The 22,044-nt window shown below is 46.2% G+C and overlaps 1 protein-coding gene across 3 annotated transcripts in view; it reads left to right on the top strand.

The window, feature by feature from the left end:
• The window catches only part of sdk (sidekick cell adhesion molecule), a 144,098-nt gene extending 126,402 nt beyond the window's left edge, over positions 1 to 17,696 (top strand). For all 3 annotated transcript variants that reach the window (XM_075701064.1, XM_075701063.1, XM_075701062.1), the window contains 5 exons: positions 163 to 450; positions 4,240 to 4,413; positions 5,048 to 5,193; positions 6,568 to 6,834; positions 11,872 to 17,696. In XM_075701064.1, coding sequence (XP_075557179.1) covers positions 163 to 450; positions 4,240 to 4,413; positions 5,048 to 5,193; positions 6,568 to 6,834; positions 11,872 to 12,108 — 1,112 coding nt within the window. In that variant the 3' untranslated portion in view covers positions 12,109 to 17,696. The remainder of the gene's footprint in view (positions 1 to 162; positions 451 to 4,239; positions 4,414 to 5,047; positions 5,194 to 6,567; positions 6,835 to 11,871) is intronic.
• Positions 17,697 to 22,044: the final 4,348 nt, after the last annotated feature.

Below are 22,044 nucleotides of genomic sequence, written 5' to 3'. Positions count from 1 at the left end.
ATTTTGTGATATTCAAAATCTATTATTCAATATTCGAACACCCCTATATTTTAATAGTCTAACAAGTTATGGTGTTCTTTGTCTTTGCAATTTTTATGGTTGTTGCACACAGTTGCAGCTGTTGAGTTACACACAGCGCCTTTTCCTTTCTTTATTTCACAGAGTCTGGCAGGCAAGTCCGCCAGAAAGTGGTTCACACCTTTCTGGCAGTGCGTGGCCTTGATGAGATGACAACTTACCGGTTCACTGTACGGGCAGAGACCTCCCAAGGCTACGGCGCGGAGAGCCAGTGCAACGTCACCACAGGCCCCCAGGAAGGGTCACCCTTAGCCCCTCTGGAATTGGCCCTACAACGCTCGGCCACTGCAGCCACCCTCTCCTGGAAAGAGGGGCCTCCGGGAGCCAGCGTCATCACTGGGTACCTGGTCGAGGCACGTCCCTCACATGCAGGTGCGTGTGTCATAGTCGAGTCTAGGAATAGTATTCTCTGCGCGTGGAATTTTGCCCCATGGAGTTCTTTGTGGCGTCCAACTTACGCATCATGTACAATTTGTGCCTTTGGACTACAGGTCGATAGAACAAGCAGATGCTCATTCATACTCACTCACCACTATTTTTGTTGCCTTTGTGCTCACTCAAAGTGATGTGCACTCATACTCGTTGGTACTCGCTTACATTCGTATTCGTAAAGCAATTAACGGGGCTAGTTGGCGGACGTTCATGATTATATTGCGCTTAGTGTTACACTGACGAACGTAGCGCTACGTACGTCCGCATCCTGTCCCGTCAGTGTAACACTAAGCGCAATATAATCATGAATTCCTATTCGTGCTCACCAACAGTCACTCACATTCTTAGTCGATATTAATCTCACCTACCAGCACCCACTCGCCGGTACTCACCCACGCTGCACACTCGCATCCACTTGCATTCGTCGACAGTCACTAACGTTGATACTCACATTCACTCAAGCTCACTGGCACTTAATCCCATTCATATTAACATCCACTCACACTATTTGTCACTCACTAACGCTCTATCTCACGCCTGTGAAATGAGTGCAGAGCAAGTGTGAGTCAGTGTACTTAAGAACGAATATTCCAGCCTACGTTCGTGGACTCGCCTCGAGTGAAAGGTCAAGTCAGTTTTTTGTGCACTTTATGTGCAAGCAGAAAGGTTGATGAAAGAAATATCAGTGAAGGGATTAATCTTGCATGTAGGAAGAAAACACCTAGCTGAATTTTCACAGCATAGCCTGTGGTGCTGGCATCGTGCAGTCAACTTGGTACGCGGCATCTGCACTTGACAACATGTGACATAGCTAAACACGCATTGAGTCACAATGGAGGAATGGGAAATGCCCCCATGGCCTCGACCAATATGAAATTTCCAGTATACTGAACCACAGTACAGTCGAACCCGGATATATCGAATTCGACGGGGATCGAAAAATAGTTCGATATAGCGAAAATTCGATATACAGATATAGTCCAAAAAAAGCACTCGCAATCATAAAAAATTGTGGCTTACCGATTGGAACAGCCGCGAATCACATAGCATGTGCACACAATATGAAAGCGCTTTATTTCACGGAAAAAAAATCACTAATTTTGGGCTGCTTTTTCCTCTGGGAAATGAAGTTTAAAACACTAGTCTCAATCTTCTTGAGACTGTCCAGTTGTGAGAGCCCAGTGCCTTCCATTTCGCCGCAACAGCGCCGAATCAGGCTGAACGCTGACGCCAGTTCAGTGGCTGTGCACGGACGCGTTTCTTCGAAAAGACAGTTGCTCTCGTCGTCGCTGGAATCGCCGTCTTGAACGCCAGCTATTCCGGCCACAATGTCCTCATCAGCGAGGTCGGCTACCCGCTGTCAGCGTTAATGAAGTCATCAACAGTACCTTCGGACGGGACGGCGCCGGGAAAATTGGACAAGTCGCGCAATGCGTCCTCCAAGCACTCATCGTCATCTAAAGCTTCCGGACATTCATCTCCGGCCACTTCAAGACCTGCTTTACCGAAACAGTTGGCTACTGTGGCCTGCTTCACGTCGCCCCAAGCACCGGTAATCATCTGGATCGCGCTGAGCAGGTCAATTTTGAGATCGGTTCCCATGCGGAGGTTTATGAGGAGCCGTTGAATAAGTCGCTTCCGATAGCCTACCTTGAATGCCTTTATGATACCCTGGTCGAGGGGCTGCAGTCTCGCTGTGGTGCTCAGCGGGAGAAACTTCCAATTCGATGTGCTGCAGCTTGCAAGTCGTTTGATGGGCCGAACAGTTGTCTACCAGAAGGCAAACTCGGCGGCCCGACTTGCCCAACTCAGCGTCCCAAGCCTGCAGCCATTCAACAAAAAGTTGACGTGTCATCCAGGCCTTCCTATTACAGCCGTAGCGGACGGGAAGCTGTTTACAGTTCTTGAAGAAGCGCGGTGACTTGCTCTTCCCGATCACGAATGGCCGTAGCTTGCACAAGCCGTCCATGTTGGCTGCAAGCAGCACCGACACACGCACTTTGCTCATTTTACCGCCATGGCATGAGGTTCCACGAAGAGCAAGTGTCTTATTCTGCAACATTTGCCAAAAGAGACCAGTTTCGTCTGCATTGAAGATTTCTGCAGGCGAAAACTTCTCAGTGATCTTCGGCCACTCCTCAGAAAGCCACTGCTGCATCTCCTGGCTGCTGACAGCCCCACTTTCGCCTGAAATGGCCTTTCCTACAATGCCGTGGCGGTTTTTAAACTGTTGCAGCCATCCAGTGCCACCGCAAAAGTTCTTTTCGCCAAGAGCTGTAGCAAACCATTTGGCATTTTCGATTATCATCGGGCCATCCATGGGAATATTTTTCGCTCGGATTTCAAAAAACCACGTATAGAGTGCCTTCTCCACTTTGTCAAAAGCAGCAGGGTGCACATGACACGCTCCCGAGCGACTTTCCTCACCTGCTTTAAGCTTGATGTCCTGCTTGTTTTTTAACAACGTACTTAAAGTACTCCGCAGAATGCCGAATGCATCTGCCACGGAGGACTTCTTTTCTCTATTCTCTACATGCCGGATTACTTCAAGCTTTCTTGCAAAGTCCAGATTCTTCCTCTTTTTTATGTCCGAGGATGCCATAGCTCACCAGATGACCGCAATCACACACGCTACACACAGCACGTTGAAACAGAGGTACGCACAACAAAACACGCGATGCGCAGATGGAGCAGTCCGAGCGAAGCCTGTTCGAGCGGCAATCAACGGGGCTGCGAAGGAACGACAAAGGGAAAAGAAAGAAGAGAGTGAGGAAAAATATTGGCGGAATATGCCGTCGAAGGCGCTGCGTTCGTTTTTTTAGCCCTCTCTGGCTCTCTTGTCTCCCCTGGCCCACGAGCGACCGTGCCGACCCCTCACTCTCTCTCTCTCTCCTTCTTCCCAGGAAGCATGGCTTGGAAACGTCGCCGCGTCTCCATGCCGCGCACTCTTCGCTGAGCTCCAATGCCCTTGCCCAGTGCACATGCCGGCGGTAGAGGAGGAGCGAGAGAGCTCACGCAGATGGGGCGCAAGAACAGGGGAAAGGCTCTGCATCTCCGTCGCTAGGCGACGGCCGCGCATGCGCAGAGGAGGAGCCTGCTGACTGACTCTGCAGAAATGTTTTCCCCTGAGGACCGGACACAAATGTCTTTGGGAAAAGCGCACCTTCCAGGGGCGCGGTGCGGCGTTCAATATATCGAATGTCCGATGAAAATGGAATTCAATATACTACGCAATTGTCCTATACTTTTACATAGTATCTTCAAGGGGGTAATCTGTGTGTTCGATATAGCCAATAATTCGAAATATGCGGGTTTGATATATCCGGGTTCGACTGTAGTGGCCAAATGTCTATAAACGAATTTTCCATCCCATTGACAAACAACAATTTCATCAGTTTGTGTTTTGTTTTTCCATGGAAACATCGGAATAATGGCACTTCGAAAATAAATTGTTTCTCGAGAGGAAGAGTTTTCCATCTCAGCAAGTAAATGGCCATTTTTGTTTTAGATATGCTGATGTCCGGCTTTTGTGCAGTGGTTTTATGCAAATCGTACAACTGTTTGAACTGTTTGGTTCGAAATTAATAGGCATTGTTGCTGCTTGCTTCAAATTTGCTTTAAACCAAGAAACTGATATCTTCTCATGCCTAGTAAGCACCTCTTTGTTTAATAGTCTTGATCTGTAGAAGGAAAGCGGAGACATTTACCAAGGCCTCCCTTGTGTTTTAGGTGAGGATGAAGAGTGGCAGACAGTTGCAGAGCTCGATGGCAGTCCACGCACATCGTACGAAGTGAGCTTCCAGAACCTTTTGCCATCTACGGACTACACATTGCGACTGTTTGCCCGCAACCGCCTCGGCATCAGTCCACCAGCTTATGCCCCTGATCACGTGCTTACACCAAGTGAGCTTGCCATCTTTTTACTTATGTCTGTCCTGTCATGGTTTATGACATGTTGACTTCACTGTAGACTGGCTGCCTGATGGGGCCATGTGGGTAAACACTTGAGGAGCGTGCACGCACTCCTGATGGGCTACATCAATAGACTGCATTGTGACAGCATAGTCTTTCTTTAAATATGAAGTTGCAGTTTAGTGATAAATACTGTAGGCACCAACTACATCATGAATCGTTCTGTTTACTGCGCTATACTGTTACACAAAGGACAAAATAAAATAAACCGACACACATGTGTCCAATTGTGTACATGTGTGCCAGTTTCTTTTATTTCCTCCTTTGTGTAACATTATAACACAGTAATCAGAACAATGTCATACCAACTAGCCCAAGTCAAAGCCTTATTGACATGCTGAACGCTTTTTTTTTAGTTACAGGAGATTAAGTATTAGTGCTGTGGAAGGGGAGCTGAAGGTTTTACTGTATTTCAGAAAGTAATGTGCATATTTCAGAGAACGAACAAGCACCAGGGAAACAAATGAGATAAAAATAGATCAGCACTTTTATGGGGGAGGCATTTCACCAGTGCCTCAACTTTTAGAGCCCGCCTGATGGTTTGCTTTGTTTGCATTGTGCACAGACAAGCTCTTCCTGGAGTACAAGCAACGACTGCCGTTCTACAGAGAGCCCTGGTTTTTGGTGGTACTTGCTGCTGCAAGCATGGTAGCCATCATACTGGTTGTTGCTGTGCTGTGCGTCAAGAGCAAAACTCACCAGTACAAGCAGGCATGTACCTTTTTTGCCTTGAGCTTTTGTTGTCTTCTATCTTCCTGGCCTTGTGCTGGACAGAAGGCACAAACTGAACATGAACTTACTTCTAGGCTTTCCTTTCCGTTTTTGTGCATTTGTATTGAAGTTACGCGCAGTTTTGCTGGTGCAGCTGAACCTCGATATGGCAAACTGTCATTTAACAGAACATCCGTGCAGTAGAGTTACGTTAATTCGATTTCTGTGAATCCAATCTCAACTGAAGGTTCTGGCCAACACCAATACATTTGTATGAGGTAGAACTTTAGTTATTTTTATTCTGAAATTGGCCCTGGCCAGCTAATTTGAACTTGATTGATCAGCACACATGCGCGTGACCCCGATGGTGACACCCCAATGGGTGCAGTGTCTATCGTAGCGGCATTTGCACTGAAGCCTTGCTATTTCTCTCGGAAAGTACCGATTGTTAGCCTGTTTTCATCAGAGTGCGATGTGAGAATGAAAGCTCGCTGAATGATTGCCATATTTACGTGACTCAAATGCACAGCTTTCTTCAAATCGGTTTGAAAATTGCACTTGCAGCATTAGCAATAGCCTACTGTCAGAGCCAGCATCATCGACACTACATTACAGGATGATTACAGAAGTTCTTACGTAGGTGGGCAGTGACGATGTGCCACTTTCAGGTTTTAACCCTTTAACTCCCAATCCCGAGCTTTACTCGTCATGGGAGGTGCCAATATCACAAATGACGAGTCTTACTCGTTCAGCCTGATGCTGTGCTGCTCCCACTACCAAAGGAGAGTTGCAGTTGGTAATTGGCTTTGGGTTCAATTTTCAACTCTAGATGGTAGTACTATAAGTCCGGAAAAAACGTAATTAACTATCAAGAAAATATATTTTCGGGATAAAAATGACATGTAAAAATTCATGACTACATGGAGAAGCATTGGGAAATTTTATTCTGTAATTATTTTGGGGACTATAGAGTTAAGTGCAAAAGCTCATTCAGAAGATGAGCCATTTTACACGCTAAGCTGTAAAACAGAGTTCCGTCACATTTTTTTCCTGCGATTTCCTACTGGTTTGCTTCTGGCTCCAAAAGTTACTCAACAAAACACAAGCACTTTCAGCTTTTCCAGGGCTGGCCCAAGTAGCTCTGTTTACGTTTATCAGACATTCATGGCACCAGCGTTTTTTTCTTGGTGGGGCAAGGTAGAGAGCCAGTGGGCACTGGTGTTTATTTTTCTTCAGCTCGCTTCTGGTGCCTTTGTCATTGCATCATGATTTGCAATGTGACACCTGCAATACTTTTCAGTATTATTGACGGAAAAATGTAAGCTGGTTAGAGAGAAATTATGAAATTATGGTTTTACTGGCACTAAATTGCAGGAGATACAGCAGAGCCTTCGGAGTGACGACCAATTAAGCTTGAATGACCAACAGGCAGCTGGGTTTGGCAGCCCTGAGCCACCGACAAAGCGTACAATGACTCGCGGGTCACTGCGTAAACCATTGCCTGCTTTGCGGTCTCCACCACGTCCCTCCCCAGCAAGTGTGACATACTCGGATGAAGAGGACACCAAGGCATATGACGATCATTGTGACAGCAGCAGCCTGACTGAGAAGCCCTCGGAAATGAGTTCATCCGAGTCGCAGGTAAGCTGGTCACCACATCATACATGTGAATGACGTGTACAAACCTACATATTGTCACGTTGCAGTGATGGTTAAGAACCAGACAGTAGCATAGCAAAAAACTGCAGGTCACGAAGTGAACATTTTATTGGGCCAACCTGTGCCCAGGAATACAAGTGATAGTCAAAGTACAGTCGACTCCCGATAATTCGAAGCCGCTTAATTGGAATTTTCGGTTAATTAGAAGTGAAGTGCTGGTCCCGTCAGTTTTGCATGTAATCCTATAGAAGAAATCGCTCGATAATTTGAAGTCCTCATCCAGTAATATTGTTTAATTGGAAGTTAATTTTCAGCCGGGATCCTCGAGGTGACCGTCATTCTTTGGTAGAATGTGCAATTTTTCAAGTGTTGCAACAGTTCCGTGCTCCGCGTTGGTGTCATCGCCACCGCAGCCGCCCGCAACGCCATCCTTCTTGGAGTGGCGCGATTATTCATTGCTACGGCTGCCGTGGCCTCCGCGATCAACTCCGGCGGGAGGCGAAGCGGCTCCCGCCGGAGGCCACGCGCGGCTGCCGCGCGTGGCCGGAGCTGATCGCGGAGGCCACGCGGGTGCCATAGGTGCATGCAGCGCTGCATACTGGCAGTGGCGAGATTGTGCGAGATTAGTCTTGCAGCGCGCGCAGCGTATGTCGAGGCGTGTGTTAGTCGAGCGCCTTTGTGCGGGAAGCTCGTAGGCTAGGTTGTTCCACGAGTGATTCAGAATTGACTGTACCTAGTCGCGCAGTTTATAGCCATGGCAAACCGTGGCTCTTATCGCACGCTCGACCTGGCAACGAAAGTCGAGGTTTTGAAGGAAGTTGAGAAGGAAGGTGCTGCCAAACAAGACATAGCGCGGAAGTACGGGATCAAGCCGAACACACTCTCTAACTACATCAAGAACAAGTGCACAATAATGGATGCATTTGAGAACGACAAGTTCAAGACTTCTCGGAAGCGAATGCGCACCGGCGCTTATCCAGAGTTGGAGAAGGCTCTGCTGGTTTGGATTAGGGAGGCCAGATGCAACAAACTTCCTCTCAGCGGAGACATCGTTGCGATGAAAGCCCGAACGCTTGCAGCAATGTTGGGGATCGATGACTTCGTTTCGTCAGATGGATGGCTGACGCGCTTTAAAGATCGTCATGACCTGGTTTTCAAGAGCGTGTGTGGTGAAAAGGCATCCGTTAACCAGGAAACATGCGCCACGTGGAAGGACGGAAAGCTGCGTGAATATCTCGCCGAATACAGACCGGAAGACATCTTCAATGCAGATGAGACTGCACTCTTCTATCGGCTTCTACCAGAGAAGACCCTGACATTCAAGGACGACGACTGTGCTGGGGGCAAACGCAGCAAGGAGAGAGTGTCGGTGCTGATCGCAGCAAACATGATTGGCACGGAACGATGTCGGTTACTTGTGATCGGGAAAGCCGCGAAGCCGAGATGTTTTAAAGGCGTGAAGACGCTGCCTGTGGACTATGAGGCGAACAAAAAAGCGTGGATGACGGCCGAAATCTTCAAGAGCTGGATAAGCAAATTGGACCGCAAGTTTGCTGCTTCGAACCGCAAGGTGTTGTTCCTTGTCGATCACTGCAGTGCTCACATGAATGTGCCAGCCTTGAGTGCAATACGCCTCGCATTTTTGCCTGCAAACACAACGGCTGTTTTGCAGCCAATGGACCAAGGCACCATCAAGAATGTTAAAGTCCTGTACAGGCGGCACCTCCTCGAGCGCATGATTTTGTGTATGGATAGCTCCACAAAGTACGAGGTGAGCCTGCTTAGTGCCATCCACATGTTGGCGCGAGCATGGGATCATGTGAAGCAAGAAACAATCGCAAACTGCTTCAGGGCTTGCGGTTTTGTGGCAGCTTCTTCGGAGGACGCCTCTGAAATTTCTGCGGAGGAAGCGTCAACAAGCGAGCTTGACGGCACTGATTTTGGTGATGCTCTCGGGGACGTCAATTTTGAAGATTACGTCGCCATAGACAAGGCGGTCGAAACGTGCGGTGCGCTGACCGATAGCGAAATTGTCGAGATTATTCGGCCCCAGGAAGCGACCCAGGAAAGCGACGATGACGTTGAAGGCGAGCCGCACCCTAAGGCTGCCGATGTAGCTGCAAGCCTTGCTCTTGCGGAGCGCTTCTTTGCCGCTGAAGGTAACGCGGAAGAAGCGTTCCGCCACATCTACAGCCTGCAGAATTTGCTTTCAGCAGCACGATTCGGCAAAAAGAAGCAAAGCAAGATGACCGACTATTTTTCTTAGAGAAAATACTCTATTTCGCCACAAATAAAGTGCTGTTTTTTGTGTTTTGTGCTTAATTGGAAGTTCGTTTAATTCGAAGTTTTTTGTGGTCCCCGTGAACTTCGTATTAACGGGAGTCGACTGTACAACGATAGCTGCAAGCACTGTCTGGAATCACTGAAATCTGATCTGTGGATCAGACACATCGGCTATTTATACATGACTCATTGAACTTTCCCGCGTGATCACTGGTGCTCGCGTAAGTTCTAGAATGTACACCACTATTATCGTCGCACACGCAGTCTGATTACACAAGGCTTGGCAACAGCATAAACAACAGATAGAACCAGTGATAACATTCGAAAAACTTCCAATACAGTAAAACCTCGTTAAACCGTACCCGCTTAAACAGTAGTTTTGTTTTAAAAGTAGTAAAGTCAAATCCCCGACTCAGCGGCCATTGAACATAATGTGTTTCGTATCCGCATAAACCGTACCAGCTTACTGCGTACGCATCGGTTAAAACGTAGCGTTTGAACTTTTCGTCGCGCAAACTCGCCGCTGCGCCGTCTCCATCGGGCGGCCCGGCAGAACAACACGCCTCAGAGATCGGAACAACGGCCTCCAAGCGCCCTGTGCGTTTGCGCGTGAAGCCACATCAACATCAACATCATTTCGACGCGGTGCCAGAGAGCTGGCGTCGTGCAAGCGAGGACTCGCGTCGTTCCGAAGCTTGGATAAAAAAGACGCCAGGTGCTCAGCATAGAAGAAAAATTAGACATCGTCCGTGCTATCGAACGTGACACGAAGAAGTCGGCGCTGGCACGCAGCAGGGATCTGCTGTTGACTACAGTGTGTGGCATTTGGAATGCGAAGAAGTTGCTCGGCAGCGCTGCTGCGACCGCGAAGATATATCGGCTACGAGGTTCGACTTTTCGCCATCGTTGCCTCTGTTGTTGCCGAAGTGTCGACTAGCGACAGTGACGAGGACGACACGGAAAGCGATAGCACGGGCGATTCAGTCCCGACAGTGGCATAAGCTGCGCGTTGCATCAGCCTCATGAATGCAATCGTCGCGACGACAATAGGGGCGCGATAACGTAACTCTATTCCAAATGAAAATTATTCCAAACTCCGGCACCCGTAATGAAAAAGGCGCCCCCGGGACTTCTGTAGCACTACTGCGCACGTGCACGGTGAATACGTAACACCAATGAGGAATCTGCCATGCGAGTGTTTTCCGGGAAGAGGGGGCTGGCTGAAAAGCTGGCACGCAGCTTCATTAAGTTTGAGGCCGCTGTCGTCGGCGTGCTGGGCCGCCGCGGCATCAAACGAAAATAACGCTTTTGTCACGCGAAGTGAATAAATACTGCATGTTTTTTCCCCTTTCATCGCACTCTCTGAGTTCCGTTTTCGACAGGTAAGTGGGCGATCTCATGCTATTCGGTTAAACAGTACTACCGTTTAGTACGTACCTTTCCTGAGCTCCGGCCAACTACGGTTTAACGAGGTTTCACTGTACTCAAAGGTGTGTCCTGTGCCGGGTGATAACATTGAACATTTGTTAGCTAGTGAAAGACGGTCACCAGGAAGCAAAAATAAGTACAAGTAGCAATACTATTGGACGTCACAATTATGAAATTGGTGGTGAAAGCAAAAATATTTGCTTTCGCAAGAATTTCGTTGTTGCAAAATGAGACAGCACAGATAGGTAATGCATCGCAGACCGAAACCTTACTGTCAAAATTTTGTTAGCCTATTCTTGGCAAACTTGCTTGAGGATATAGAACTGCAATGCCGACAGTACAAAATGTGCAGCGTGCATCGATCAGCAATAGCAGCACTGCTGTGGAGCAGTATTCTTGGCCAGTTGTTTTCGGAGATACGATTACTTTTGCATGATTTTGCGTAACTCGGCATTGGACACGGCAACAGCGCTCCACGCATGCAGCAGCACTTCTCCAGCGCACGCTGTCACTCCTAGGGGCAGGCACGTCCGATGCCAAGCATGAAAGTGATTGTATCTCGTATACCCAAAGAAAGTCAATCGAGATTACAGCCCCTTCGTGAAAATCTACGTCCGGCGCCGAATCTGCTTGAAATGCCTGTCAGATGGCACCACAACCAGTGTTCTTAAAGCAAGGAATGCCTATTCCTGGACGATTGTTTAATCACGGCACAATGTGTGGCACTCTATGCTGCGACCGCCATCTCAAGAGCCATAAACAGTACCACATCGGTGGGATGTGGATGGTCTTGTTTTTTACTGTATTTTTCTCACTGAGGCGCCGCCAATTACGCACTGCACTAGGTGTGCAAAAACTGTCGTCACATGTTGGTAGCAACATTTGTGCTGCTTCAAGCAGGTTATCAACAAACACGATGGCGGCCACGACATGTTTTCGGCGCAATCGCTTCCTGCGCTTGGTTGTTTTTGTAAACAGAAATGGTGACACCCACGCAAGTGTAATTTGGTGGTATTTTACGCAATTTTATTGCAAAGCAATTGCATGTGAGCACGTTTTGGAGCCTGCTAGCCTTGCACGAGTAGGTAATATGCGGGGTTACATTCTGCCGAATTTTGTTGACGCAGAATTATAGTACAGCGACATTTCATTGTTGAAAGGTACGAAATGTGTTCAATCCTATAAGCATTCACAAGGAATACAAAAACATTTCGTTGTCGTGAGAATTTTGTAGTCACAGGATTTCGTTATCGAGGGTTTCAACTGTATAACCAGAATCTGCTAATGGTCTCTTTGTGGGTTTTTCAGGGCTCGGACAGCGAGGACGACACCAAGGGTGACCCACACTCTTTTGTCAACCACTATGCAAATGTCAATGACACATTACGACAGTCTTGGAAGCGCCAGCGTATTGCTAAGCCACCAAGTTACACCGACTCAGAGCAGGAAAGCAGCGCTGCCATGTGCCTTAATGGTGGACGTGTGGTTCTCAACAACATGGCTGGTTCACGGGCACCACTTCCTGGTTTTTCGTCTTTCGTATGAGGCAGTTTTCCACTCACTTCAGAGGCTTGTTTTCTTCCGTGTTGAGAATGCCCTTTGCGTGTGGAAGAACTATTCGCTGAAAAAACTGAATCAATGTCCATGCATTGTGTGCCCTTTGAGGTGGGTCTTGCCACGGGCAATTTGAAAGCTTTCCTTGCCTCTACTTTCTGAAAAAAAATAGTTAACATAGGAGCAGATTCAGCATGTACGAAAGGAAAGATGCCTGCCTGTTTACACGTGTTCATAGTACAGTCTACATTAGCGACTGTTCTTGTTGTTCGCTGTGCATTCGCACCCGCAAGCTACATCATTGTCGTTGAAGCCACAGTTGCATGAACAAAGACACTCCGTCCTGATCAACATGTGAGCTACATTGCTGGTGTGCTGCCTTTTACAAGCTAATAGTGTGCCTTGCCTTCATCTGTAGGATAAAATAGTACTTGTTATTTTTTTAGCAAGGCAGACATTACTTTAGGAGCGGCGCCAACTTGTGCTCTGTTGGTGATAATAGCGCTTTTGCTAGCTTCTTAATGAAGAAGCTTTATGGTAGTAGAAAATGAAATAATGAAATGCAGGGTGATTTTACTTTTGGAACATTCACTGCCAAGGGTTTTTCATAGCCACTTAGAATTCTCATAGGACACATTGTGCAGTTGGTTATTGAGATGCCATGTATGTTGATTGTTGCTCAGTGTGACAGCAGCGAAAACAAGTTTGCTGTTATGCCCTCATGTTTTCTTCTTTTGAAGAAGACTCGTCGTGTTCATCTTCCATGTAACAAGCAGTGGCTAATCACTTCGTGTGTGGAGCTACTTTGGTAATGCCATATTGTGACAGAATTATTTGTCTTACTTTTAGTAATTTTATCTGTAATCATACTCTCATGCCTTTAGAAGTGTTGTTGACACTAAGTGCCTCAACAGTTATATTACATTTGTGTGGTGTAATGTGTTTCCCACAATGTCACTAAAGCCCAAGCGAGGCAAAACTTTTCCCGACTTGAATTCTCTGCAGGGCAAACACAGGAGAAAGTTAGGGCAGAATTTTACACGTGGAAATTGAACAAGTGGTGCATTAGGAAAAGCTTGAAAAAGCACAATTTTTTTACACCAAAGCTAAAATAAAAGCCCCACCATTTGCTGGAAGTGACAGAGAACCCAGAATCCGTCCATCTGCTCATTTTCATGCAGACTGTATATAGCAGTAGCATATACAGTGTCTTGCTCATTTCAACAACAATAAATGCGAAGCACTGATTCATAAAGGCCGAACATGCACACAATCAGAATTCACAATGTTAGGGCCAGAGTGAGTGCTTTTTCTCTTAGTTAAGGGATTCAGTCGATTCTTTCACATATCACAACACTTGAGTGACAGCAGACCCTGAGACACTCCCTTCACCGAATTCACGCATCAGTCTGATCATATTCATAAAGGTGACATGGCCAGCGCACTCCTTGTAAACGAAACAGTAAGCAACTGTTCTTTGACACATAATCACCCATCACAAAAATTGCTTAATGTAGGGAATTGAAAGAGTGGCATGTTGTTTAGCTGAAACACAACATGTTCATGAATATTGAGCCAGAACTGCCTGATTTGGTCAACTCTTGAAGGGTATGCCACACATAGGTTCAGCATAAACACCAAACCAACTAGCCCAGCTTGTTGCCCTTAATGCGGTTAGTACGTGCGTGCTGCCCTACCAGCGAGCTTGGCCAGGAAAGCTGCCATCTGCAGACATAGGACAGCACGCACTTGTTCACCATTTCACTTCTGAGCTTTTGGCCAGTGTTTCATTAGCAACCACAACTTCCCAGAAAGCCATTGCACTTGCTTGAGCATTTTTGCCGCATTTACGAATGCTATTGGTAATGGATAAAGAAGTGTATTTGTTACTGGTGCCCGTCTCAAAACGACGGCAGCATTTCTGTGCCCAATGAAGTAGCTACGGCTAGGTGCACTAGTGCAAGCTTGCCGTGGGCTAGAAATGCCACCGAGGCAGAAGGAAACATTGCTTTAACTGCTTAAAAACGTTTTGAAATCAACACCCTCACAGCCTGTGTTGGAACTGCTGTGCTGGTACTAGTTAATTCGTCATAACAAAGTTGTAGCACACAAAGACAGGAAAAAAGTATACACACATACAATAATTTATTTGTCTCCCTTTGTACTGGATTAGTCAGTTGCGGGAACATGCATTCGCTGGTGACCCTCTACTGCTCTGGTATAGCAGATTTGCAGCATTTCCTTTTTACAACACATTCCACCAGAGCCCTTCTGGTCATAAAAGTTTGCCATCTGTTAATAGCTCATTCCAAGAATTGCACTTTTGTGTTTCTTGCATAATGAAAGGGTTCAGTGAGTTCAAGGCATATCAAAGAGCCAGTTATTGCAAGAAACCAAACAAGGTGAAAATTGCTGGAATTTGAAAATTTGTTTATAGGTGCTCAGGCATGTTATAAAGGAGCGCTGGCTAATTTCTAAAATTACTTAGTAGCAGTTGTTAAATGTTGAGCAAAATGTTGTTAGGAGCTTCCCAGAAAACAAAAGGTTTGCAAATGATTGCTGTAAGAAAATAAGAGCTGGGAGCATGAAACGGGATGGGGAGATATGGTATGTAGTTTGGATCTTCGGAGGAAATTGGGCGAAGGCTTTGGTTCACTCGAGTGGCACCCAGAACTTGTTGCAAGAGAGGAGGATGGGTCAGTGCCTGCCAGCACACTAGGGGATTTGTGGGGAGAACCTGAATCATGGCATGAACCTTTAGGTGTGTCAGGAGGGGCGTGATGCATGACATTGTACTAGTTTATGAAACAGCACTAGCTTGGGGGCCTCTTACTATGCCAGATACCAAGGCCAGCTGATGCTGCTATTGGCTCGCTTCTTGTGTGTGTGTGGAGGGGGGGGAGGGGGGTGCAATACGTATTTCTTTCGCTTCTTGCCATCTGTGGCCTGAGTGGGAAAGTAGCTGACAGCAAACATACGATAGCATGTGCATTAGCGGAAGCGAGTTATGCTTGAAATCAGGAGCTATTTTACAGTATTTTACGCAGTTTCTCTGGTTGGTGACAATTGGTTTGCATTGCACAAAAATTTGAAATATTGATGTTCTCATTATTGAGCTTTGACTGTAAATTGATTTCATCTGTTCTGTATTTATTGTGTAGCAGGCACTTTAACTTAGCAAGTGTGTGCCATATTGTGCAATTAACCTAATGGATTACTTTGCTTATGCAGCATCTTTGTTTAATTTTTCAGCTTTGCAACGAGCATGTTTTTGATATACTCAAAAGTAAGTGAAGTGGTACTTTATTTGCTTACTGTAAGTGCATATAATTTCGAAATTTGCCTAAATTATAGCCCGGTTTTGCTATTTTAGCTCATACTTCAGCTGCAGTCTGTCCGTGCCTGTTTGGTACCACTATTCTACCCTTTAAATATAACAAAAGTAAAGTCATTTTGATAGATAAAAAAATTGTCGCTACTTAATGACCCATCCGTCCAGCACATGTGTTTCACATTTTAATCTAGCAAATATAAATTCAGAAAGCTTTGAGCCATACTCTGTCTCGAGCCGTTTTACACTATTTTTAGAGGGAAGTTTTTTTTTTACCTTTTACTCGAACATCATTCCAGGTTTTAAGCATCCGGCAGGTGTTGCTAAAGAATTTGCTATTGACATCATGAAAGCAGAGTTTGCCGTTGTGAGTGGGGAAAATGATTTCCTTGCAGAAAGTTTCAGCAGAAATCATGTGACTTATCTAGTAGCTGCATTGGCTTTCCTACCATTAAACAAACATTCCATAATGTGCATTACTGTACAAGAACTGTTCCAGAATTTTTAAATTTGTCTTGTATTTCATATCTGTAATTAAATTGCCATTCTTCTAGGAGTGCTTGCATACTAAGTTTTCCAATAACACTTAAATGTTCACAAAAAGGTTGCTTCACATATTGAGCAGCCTAACTGGGTATGTTTATATATGAAAATAGGTAAAGGACCAAGAAATAAAAAGCCAGCAGTTAGTGTTAATTAGTGTACTATAGCTTCCAACTGGAAGTGAATCAACGGATGCTCATTTGTGGAGCTTGTATATGAGCAGTAATATTGTAGTTTCTGTGTACATAAAAATGAAAGCATTGCAGCACGCGCACAGCCTCATGCACCAATAAGGTTGGTTATACTTTCAAATGAAGGTTTTTGTTTCCTCTAAATGCCAATACTGCAAACTAATTCGAGAACAACTCTGTAGAGCAGTCGTGACATAAGTGCATGTTTTATTAGTTCAGAGCAACTCTTCATGCAAGAAATCAAATTTAAGAAACTGTGATCTCCTGTGGAAGCAGTATCTCCTGCAGCAGAAAATGTATGCCTCATGCAAGTTGTGGTGATTCAGCCACATTGAATATTGAATGCTAAACTGGATATGAATTGAACAAATTCTTTTCACATTTGGATAGCAAAAAATTTTTTATTCGTATTTAAAACAATAAATATTCCCAGACCCAATTTTGCAATGGTGCACTACCTGTACATTAAAGGGCAACTCCGGTGATTTTTCTATGTCCTCTGATTTTAGCAAAATTTTGAATTTGCACTCTGATTATCTCTGCCAAAAAATACGGCTCCAAGTCATTTAGTTTTTCTGAAAATGAATTTTAAGGATTGATTGTGTTCCCGACTCGTGACTTTTTACTGGCCACTCTGTGTTTGTGACGTCTGAGACTACACCGCCACTGTCACTGAAATCGCCATTGTCTTGTTCACAAAATCTGTAGAAGCTACCTGCGGCATCGGGAGACATCAGCTTCGCTTCCTTGGCATTAGCGCCACATGTACTGCGTGTTTAGCATGCATTCTGTGGTTTGCATTATGGTAGTGTAGGGTCTGACATCATCAACTCATTGTGACGTCACATGCAACAGCTACCCGTTTCAGTTTCAGTATCCTGTTTATTAATTATCTAAAATTATTGATGAATTTCTAAGCAAATTGAACCACCTTACTGGTGACACGACTGCCAGTGCCATTTGAAGATGACAATATCCAAACATGGTTAAAAAACGCCAGAGTTGCCCTTTAAGTTACTCTCCTCTCTCTTTTAATACTTCATTTCCTCCTCGGGCATGATCATGATAGTGAAACGACTTGACTGTATTGTCCTGAGGCACGAAGAGGTTCTTTTACTATCGTTGGGTGCTATCACTTGCCATTTTGTTTAATCAGCTGCCATAGACATTTTGCCATTACTTCCAGTGTCATGGTGATTGCAAGTCCTCTGTTGCAAATTTGTTATTTTGAGCATCATAGCATTTCTTGCAATGTCTATAGGTGGATATTTTTCTATTCGCAATACTTTCAGCAGTATATTTATTCTTGTCTATGCAACTTTTGTATTTGTTGTGTGGCACTTCGAAGAAGTCAAAATTATTCTGTACATAGATTAAGTTTTGCTGGTAGCAAACAGCCTTGTGCAACCACATGTATTATGCACTTGTACCCAGCTCATTTGCTGCCCTTATTTGTAGCTGTTTGTATATGTATTTGTGTGTTGCAGCTTCATAATGAAAGGATTGTGAACTAGTGCTTGGCTTTGACTCTGTTGTGTTCTGATTGTATTAAGTATTTTTTTTATCCTACGCCTTCAAGATGGCAGTCCTATCCCACACGTCCCTAGTATCCGGGTTCTCGGTCTCACCATCTATACCAACGGCTCCAACGCCTTGGCTCTCAACAAGATCTGTGCCCAATCGCAAAACACCCTACGACTTCTTAAACGTATATCTAACCGACGAGGAGGACTCAAAGAAGAAAGCCTTCTCCGACTCGTCCAATCCTTTGTCATATGCCACATTACGTACGTTGCTGCGTACCTCAACTGGTACCGGGCTGAGCAAAACAAGCTCGACACCCTCATACGAGGGGTCTACAAGCAAGCACTTGGGCTCCCGCATTGCACCAGCACTGAACTCTTCAACCAACTGGGAGTTCACAACAACCTTTCCGAACTCATTGAAGCCCAACAACGCTCTCAGCTTGAACGGCTCACCCTTACTGAAACGGGGCGCTTTATTCTGTCCACGCTTGGCTTCACCTACCATCAGCAACAGGGCCCCAAACAACCGATCCCGACCGACATCCGTAGCTGGATCTACATAGACCCTATCCCTAGAAATATGCACCCTGAATATAACAGGGCCCGGGGCCAAGCTCGGGCCGGAGCTATCATAAAAGCCCTTGCCCACGTACCTGGCGTCACATTTGTTGATGCAGCCCAATACTCCCATGGCACACGATTTGTGGCCGTCGCCACACGCGATGGAGCCCTACACCACGCCTGCAGCGTCACTACCCCCACTTCCGAGACGGCTGAAGAAGTGGCCATCGCCCTGGCCACTTTAGATCCCACCTGTCACACCATAGTGTGTGACTCTCGCTCAGCCGTTACTAACTTCAGCAAAGGCCGTATTTCTCCCCAAGCTCTTCGCATCCTCTGCCAGGCACCACACTCTAAAGACAGCATAATCTCCCTAACATGGATCCCGGCCCATGCGGGCCCTGTCCACCCACACCTCCCCAATCTCAACGAGGTCACCCACTCCATTGCGCGAGGTCTAGTCAACCGCGCCGGAGTCACTGGAGATGAGTTGGACACCAGGGACAGTCTGACAACTTATAACGATCTCGTTAAGGCCTTTCACCTCAGTCGCCGAATCTTCCCCCCGCCTCACCCAAAGTTCAGCCGGGCGCAGGCTACCACCCTGCGTCTACTACAAACAAACACGTACCCTTCACCCGCCCGCCTCCACCTTATATTTCCGGACGTCTACACTACGCCCAACTGCCGGTGCTGTGGAATTCACCCGGCTACGCTTCCGCATATGCTATGGGAGTGCCCAGCACAGTACACCCAGACTGACACCACGACTCTCTCGTCGAGGTTGCATGAGGCTCTGCGGAGCTCCGCCCTCGACGACCAAACCTGGGCGACCCAGCACGCCCGCGAGGCGGCGGCGAGGCAAGCCCTCGACGTCCCTTCGTGGGAGGCTTAGGCCCGGCCATCATAAAGTGCTGGTTCTACAATAAAAGTTTATTCCTCCTCCTCCTATCCTTAATCGTGCCTGACTGCAAAATATGTCCCAAGAGCATATTTAAAAACTGCAGTTGGTCAATGCCATGAACAATGCATCCGCTGCACACAGCAACATCTTCATCCACTTCTGATGCTCACGCAGCAGCAAAGCATGACAGATGCTTTGATAATCCTTGCAGCATGTCAGCTTCCTCACAAGGCCCAATAGCAGCCGGACATGTGACAGAGAAAAAACAGCAAAATGAAGGAAACTTCTATCTCCACAAAGGATTACTGAAACAACATTTAATTTTTATTTGGCACATTAGATAACATCCTAGACCTTAAAACCTTAGAAAATATTCCTGCATCAGAGCGCCCTAAACAGGTGACACTGATCAGATGGGCTATCTGCATCATACCTCTATTCAAACAAATTACTTGAGGAAAGCAATCAACGTTGTAATTCTTCAATTGTTGTTAGTGATATCTGATATAGCATAATGAGAGGGACCGTTTCCATTGAAGCTTTATTCTTTCTTTGTTATTTCAGAAATGGAAGGTGCAATACAATAAATAACACTTAGACATCTCATGGCTGGCTAGATGGAAAAAGAGCTGCTGTTATGCAGATTGACACTGCTCCCATCCCTGAATTGAGCTGTAATTTGACAAAATGAAGCACAGAGCATATTTGCAAGTTTGTACATTTAACATGTACCGCTAAAATTCCGCAACAAGGCAACATTTCATGTCCTGTCATTCAATTTAAAGCTTTAGCACTGCTGCTTGCCTTGTTAAAGTCCCCCCCCCCCCCCCCCCCCCCCGCTCTCTTCGGCATAAAGAAAAAAAGGTGATTAAAGTGATTGTGAGGGGAAAATGCCTTTAATCGAACCCACTGTGTAAGAATTCTTACACCATGACCGGACCGCAAAACGAGTAGCCGCCTCTCTACGAGCAAGCGCGCTTCTCTCCTATTTCCCGACCTGAGTTGTTTTCCTCGCCATCCGCCAGATGGCGCAACGTGTCGTATCAGCCTTGGCACCCGTCTGCAAAATCTGCTCGTAGCCGAAAGCAGTTCCTGCTTTATTCTACAAAATGACCTGCAAAATGCAGGCAAGTACCGATGTTTAAGTACATCTCAAACAACTATTTGCCACACAGCGATAACCGTCATCTGCCTCGCTTGCGTTTCCTTTCTTGAATGCGCCGCGCCCGCCATAGAGTTTCTCACTACATTACCTAGAGGGAAATCTGGCGCTGCTTTCAAGAAAGGAAACGCAAGTAACACTCTAAAAACAGTTGCACCCTTTTGGGTGTATATTTGTCCCACAACAATAATCGTCATCTGCCTTGCTTGCGTTTCGTTTCTTGAAAACTCGGCACTCGCTACTTTCCTGTCGAGGATGCTGCGTCACACTGATAACGCGCATGTCGTTCGTGACCGGGAAGTTCCGAGCTCGCAGCGTTAAAGAAAGTAAACTCGGGCAAGACAGATGATTATTGTTGTGGGACAAATATACACCCCAAAGCGTGCAACTGTTTTTAGAGTAAAGGCAGATGACGATTATTGTTGCGGGACAAATATGCATCCCAAAGGGTGCAACCGTTTTAAGAGTGTGTACACTCTTAGAAAAAATTACACATTTTGGGGCGTATCTTACAATAATAGCCATCTGTCTTGCCCGCGTTTCCTTTAACGCTGCGAGCCCAGTACTTCCCAGTCACGAACAGCATGCGCGTTATCAGTGTGACGCAGCATTCTCGACAGGAAAGTAGCCAGAGCCGAGTTTTCAAGGAAGGAAACACAAGCAAGGCAGATGATTATTGTTGTGGGACAAATACACCCCAAAGGGTGCAACCGTTTTAAGAGTGTATGCAAAATGTGCACCCTTCATGGGGTGTATATCTGCCACACGGACAACCGTCGTCTGCCTTGCTTGCGTTTCCTTTCTTGAATACGCCACGCCCGCTTCTTTCCTCTCGGGAATGCTCTTGTAATGCTGGTAACGCGCATGCTGTTCGTCACTTGGAAGTACACTCATAAAAAATTATACCCTTTGGGGATTATATTGTCCCACTACGGTAATCGTCATCTGTCTTGCCTGCGTTTCCCTTTAACGCTGCGAGCCCGGTACTTCGCAGTCACGAGCGGCTTGCACGTTATCAGTGTGACACAGCGTTCTCGACAGGAAAGTAGCGAGCGCCGAGTTTTCAAGAAAGGAAACGCAAGCAATTAGACAGATTACTATGATCGTTGTGGGACAAATACACACCCCCAAAGGATGCAACCGTTTTACACTTCAAAAGGGGCACTCCAAAGGGTGTAAACTGTTCTATGTTGATAACGCGCGTGCCGTTCGTTACTGGAAAGCTCCGAGCTCGCAGCGTTAAAGAAAGGAAACGCATCAAGGCAGATGACGATTATCGTTGTGTGGCAGAAGGGGCACGTCAAAGGGTGTAAACTGTTCTTACACTCTTACAACGGTTGCACCCTTTGGGGTGTATATTTGTCCCACAACGATAATCGTCGTCTGCTTTGCTTGCGTTTCCTTTCCTGAAAACTCGGCGCTCGCTACTTTCCTGTCGAGAATGCTGCGTCACACTGATAACGCGCATGCCGTTCGTGACTGGGAAGTACCGGGCTCGCAGCGTTAAAGAAAGGAAACGCGGGAAGACAGATGACGATTATCGTTGTGGGACAAGATACGCCCCAAAGGGTGCAACATTTTCTAAGAGTGTAGAGTGTATACACTCTAAGAACAGTTTACACCCTTTGGCTTGCCCCTTCTGCCACACAAAAATAATCATCTGCCTTGATGGGTTTCCTTTCTTTATCGCTGCGAGCCCAGAACTTTCC

Source organism: Dermacentor variabilis, chromosome 8 (genome assembly GCF_050947875.1).
Source record: "Dermacentor variabilis isolate Ectoservices chromosome 8, ASM5094787v1, whole genome shotgun sequence".
NCBI lineage: Eukaryota > Metazoa > Arthropoda > Arachnida > Ixodida > Ixodidae > Dermacentor > Dermacentor variabilis.
Note: the sequence above shows the minus strand (reverse complement) of the source record. Positions and strands in the feature narration are given on the sequence as shown.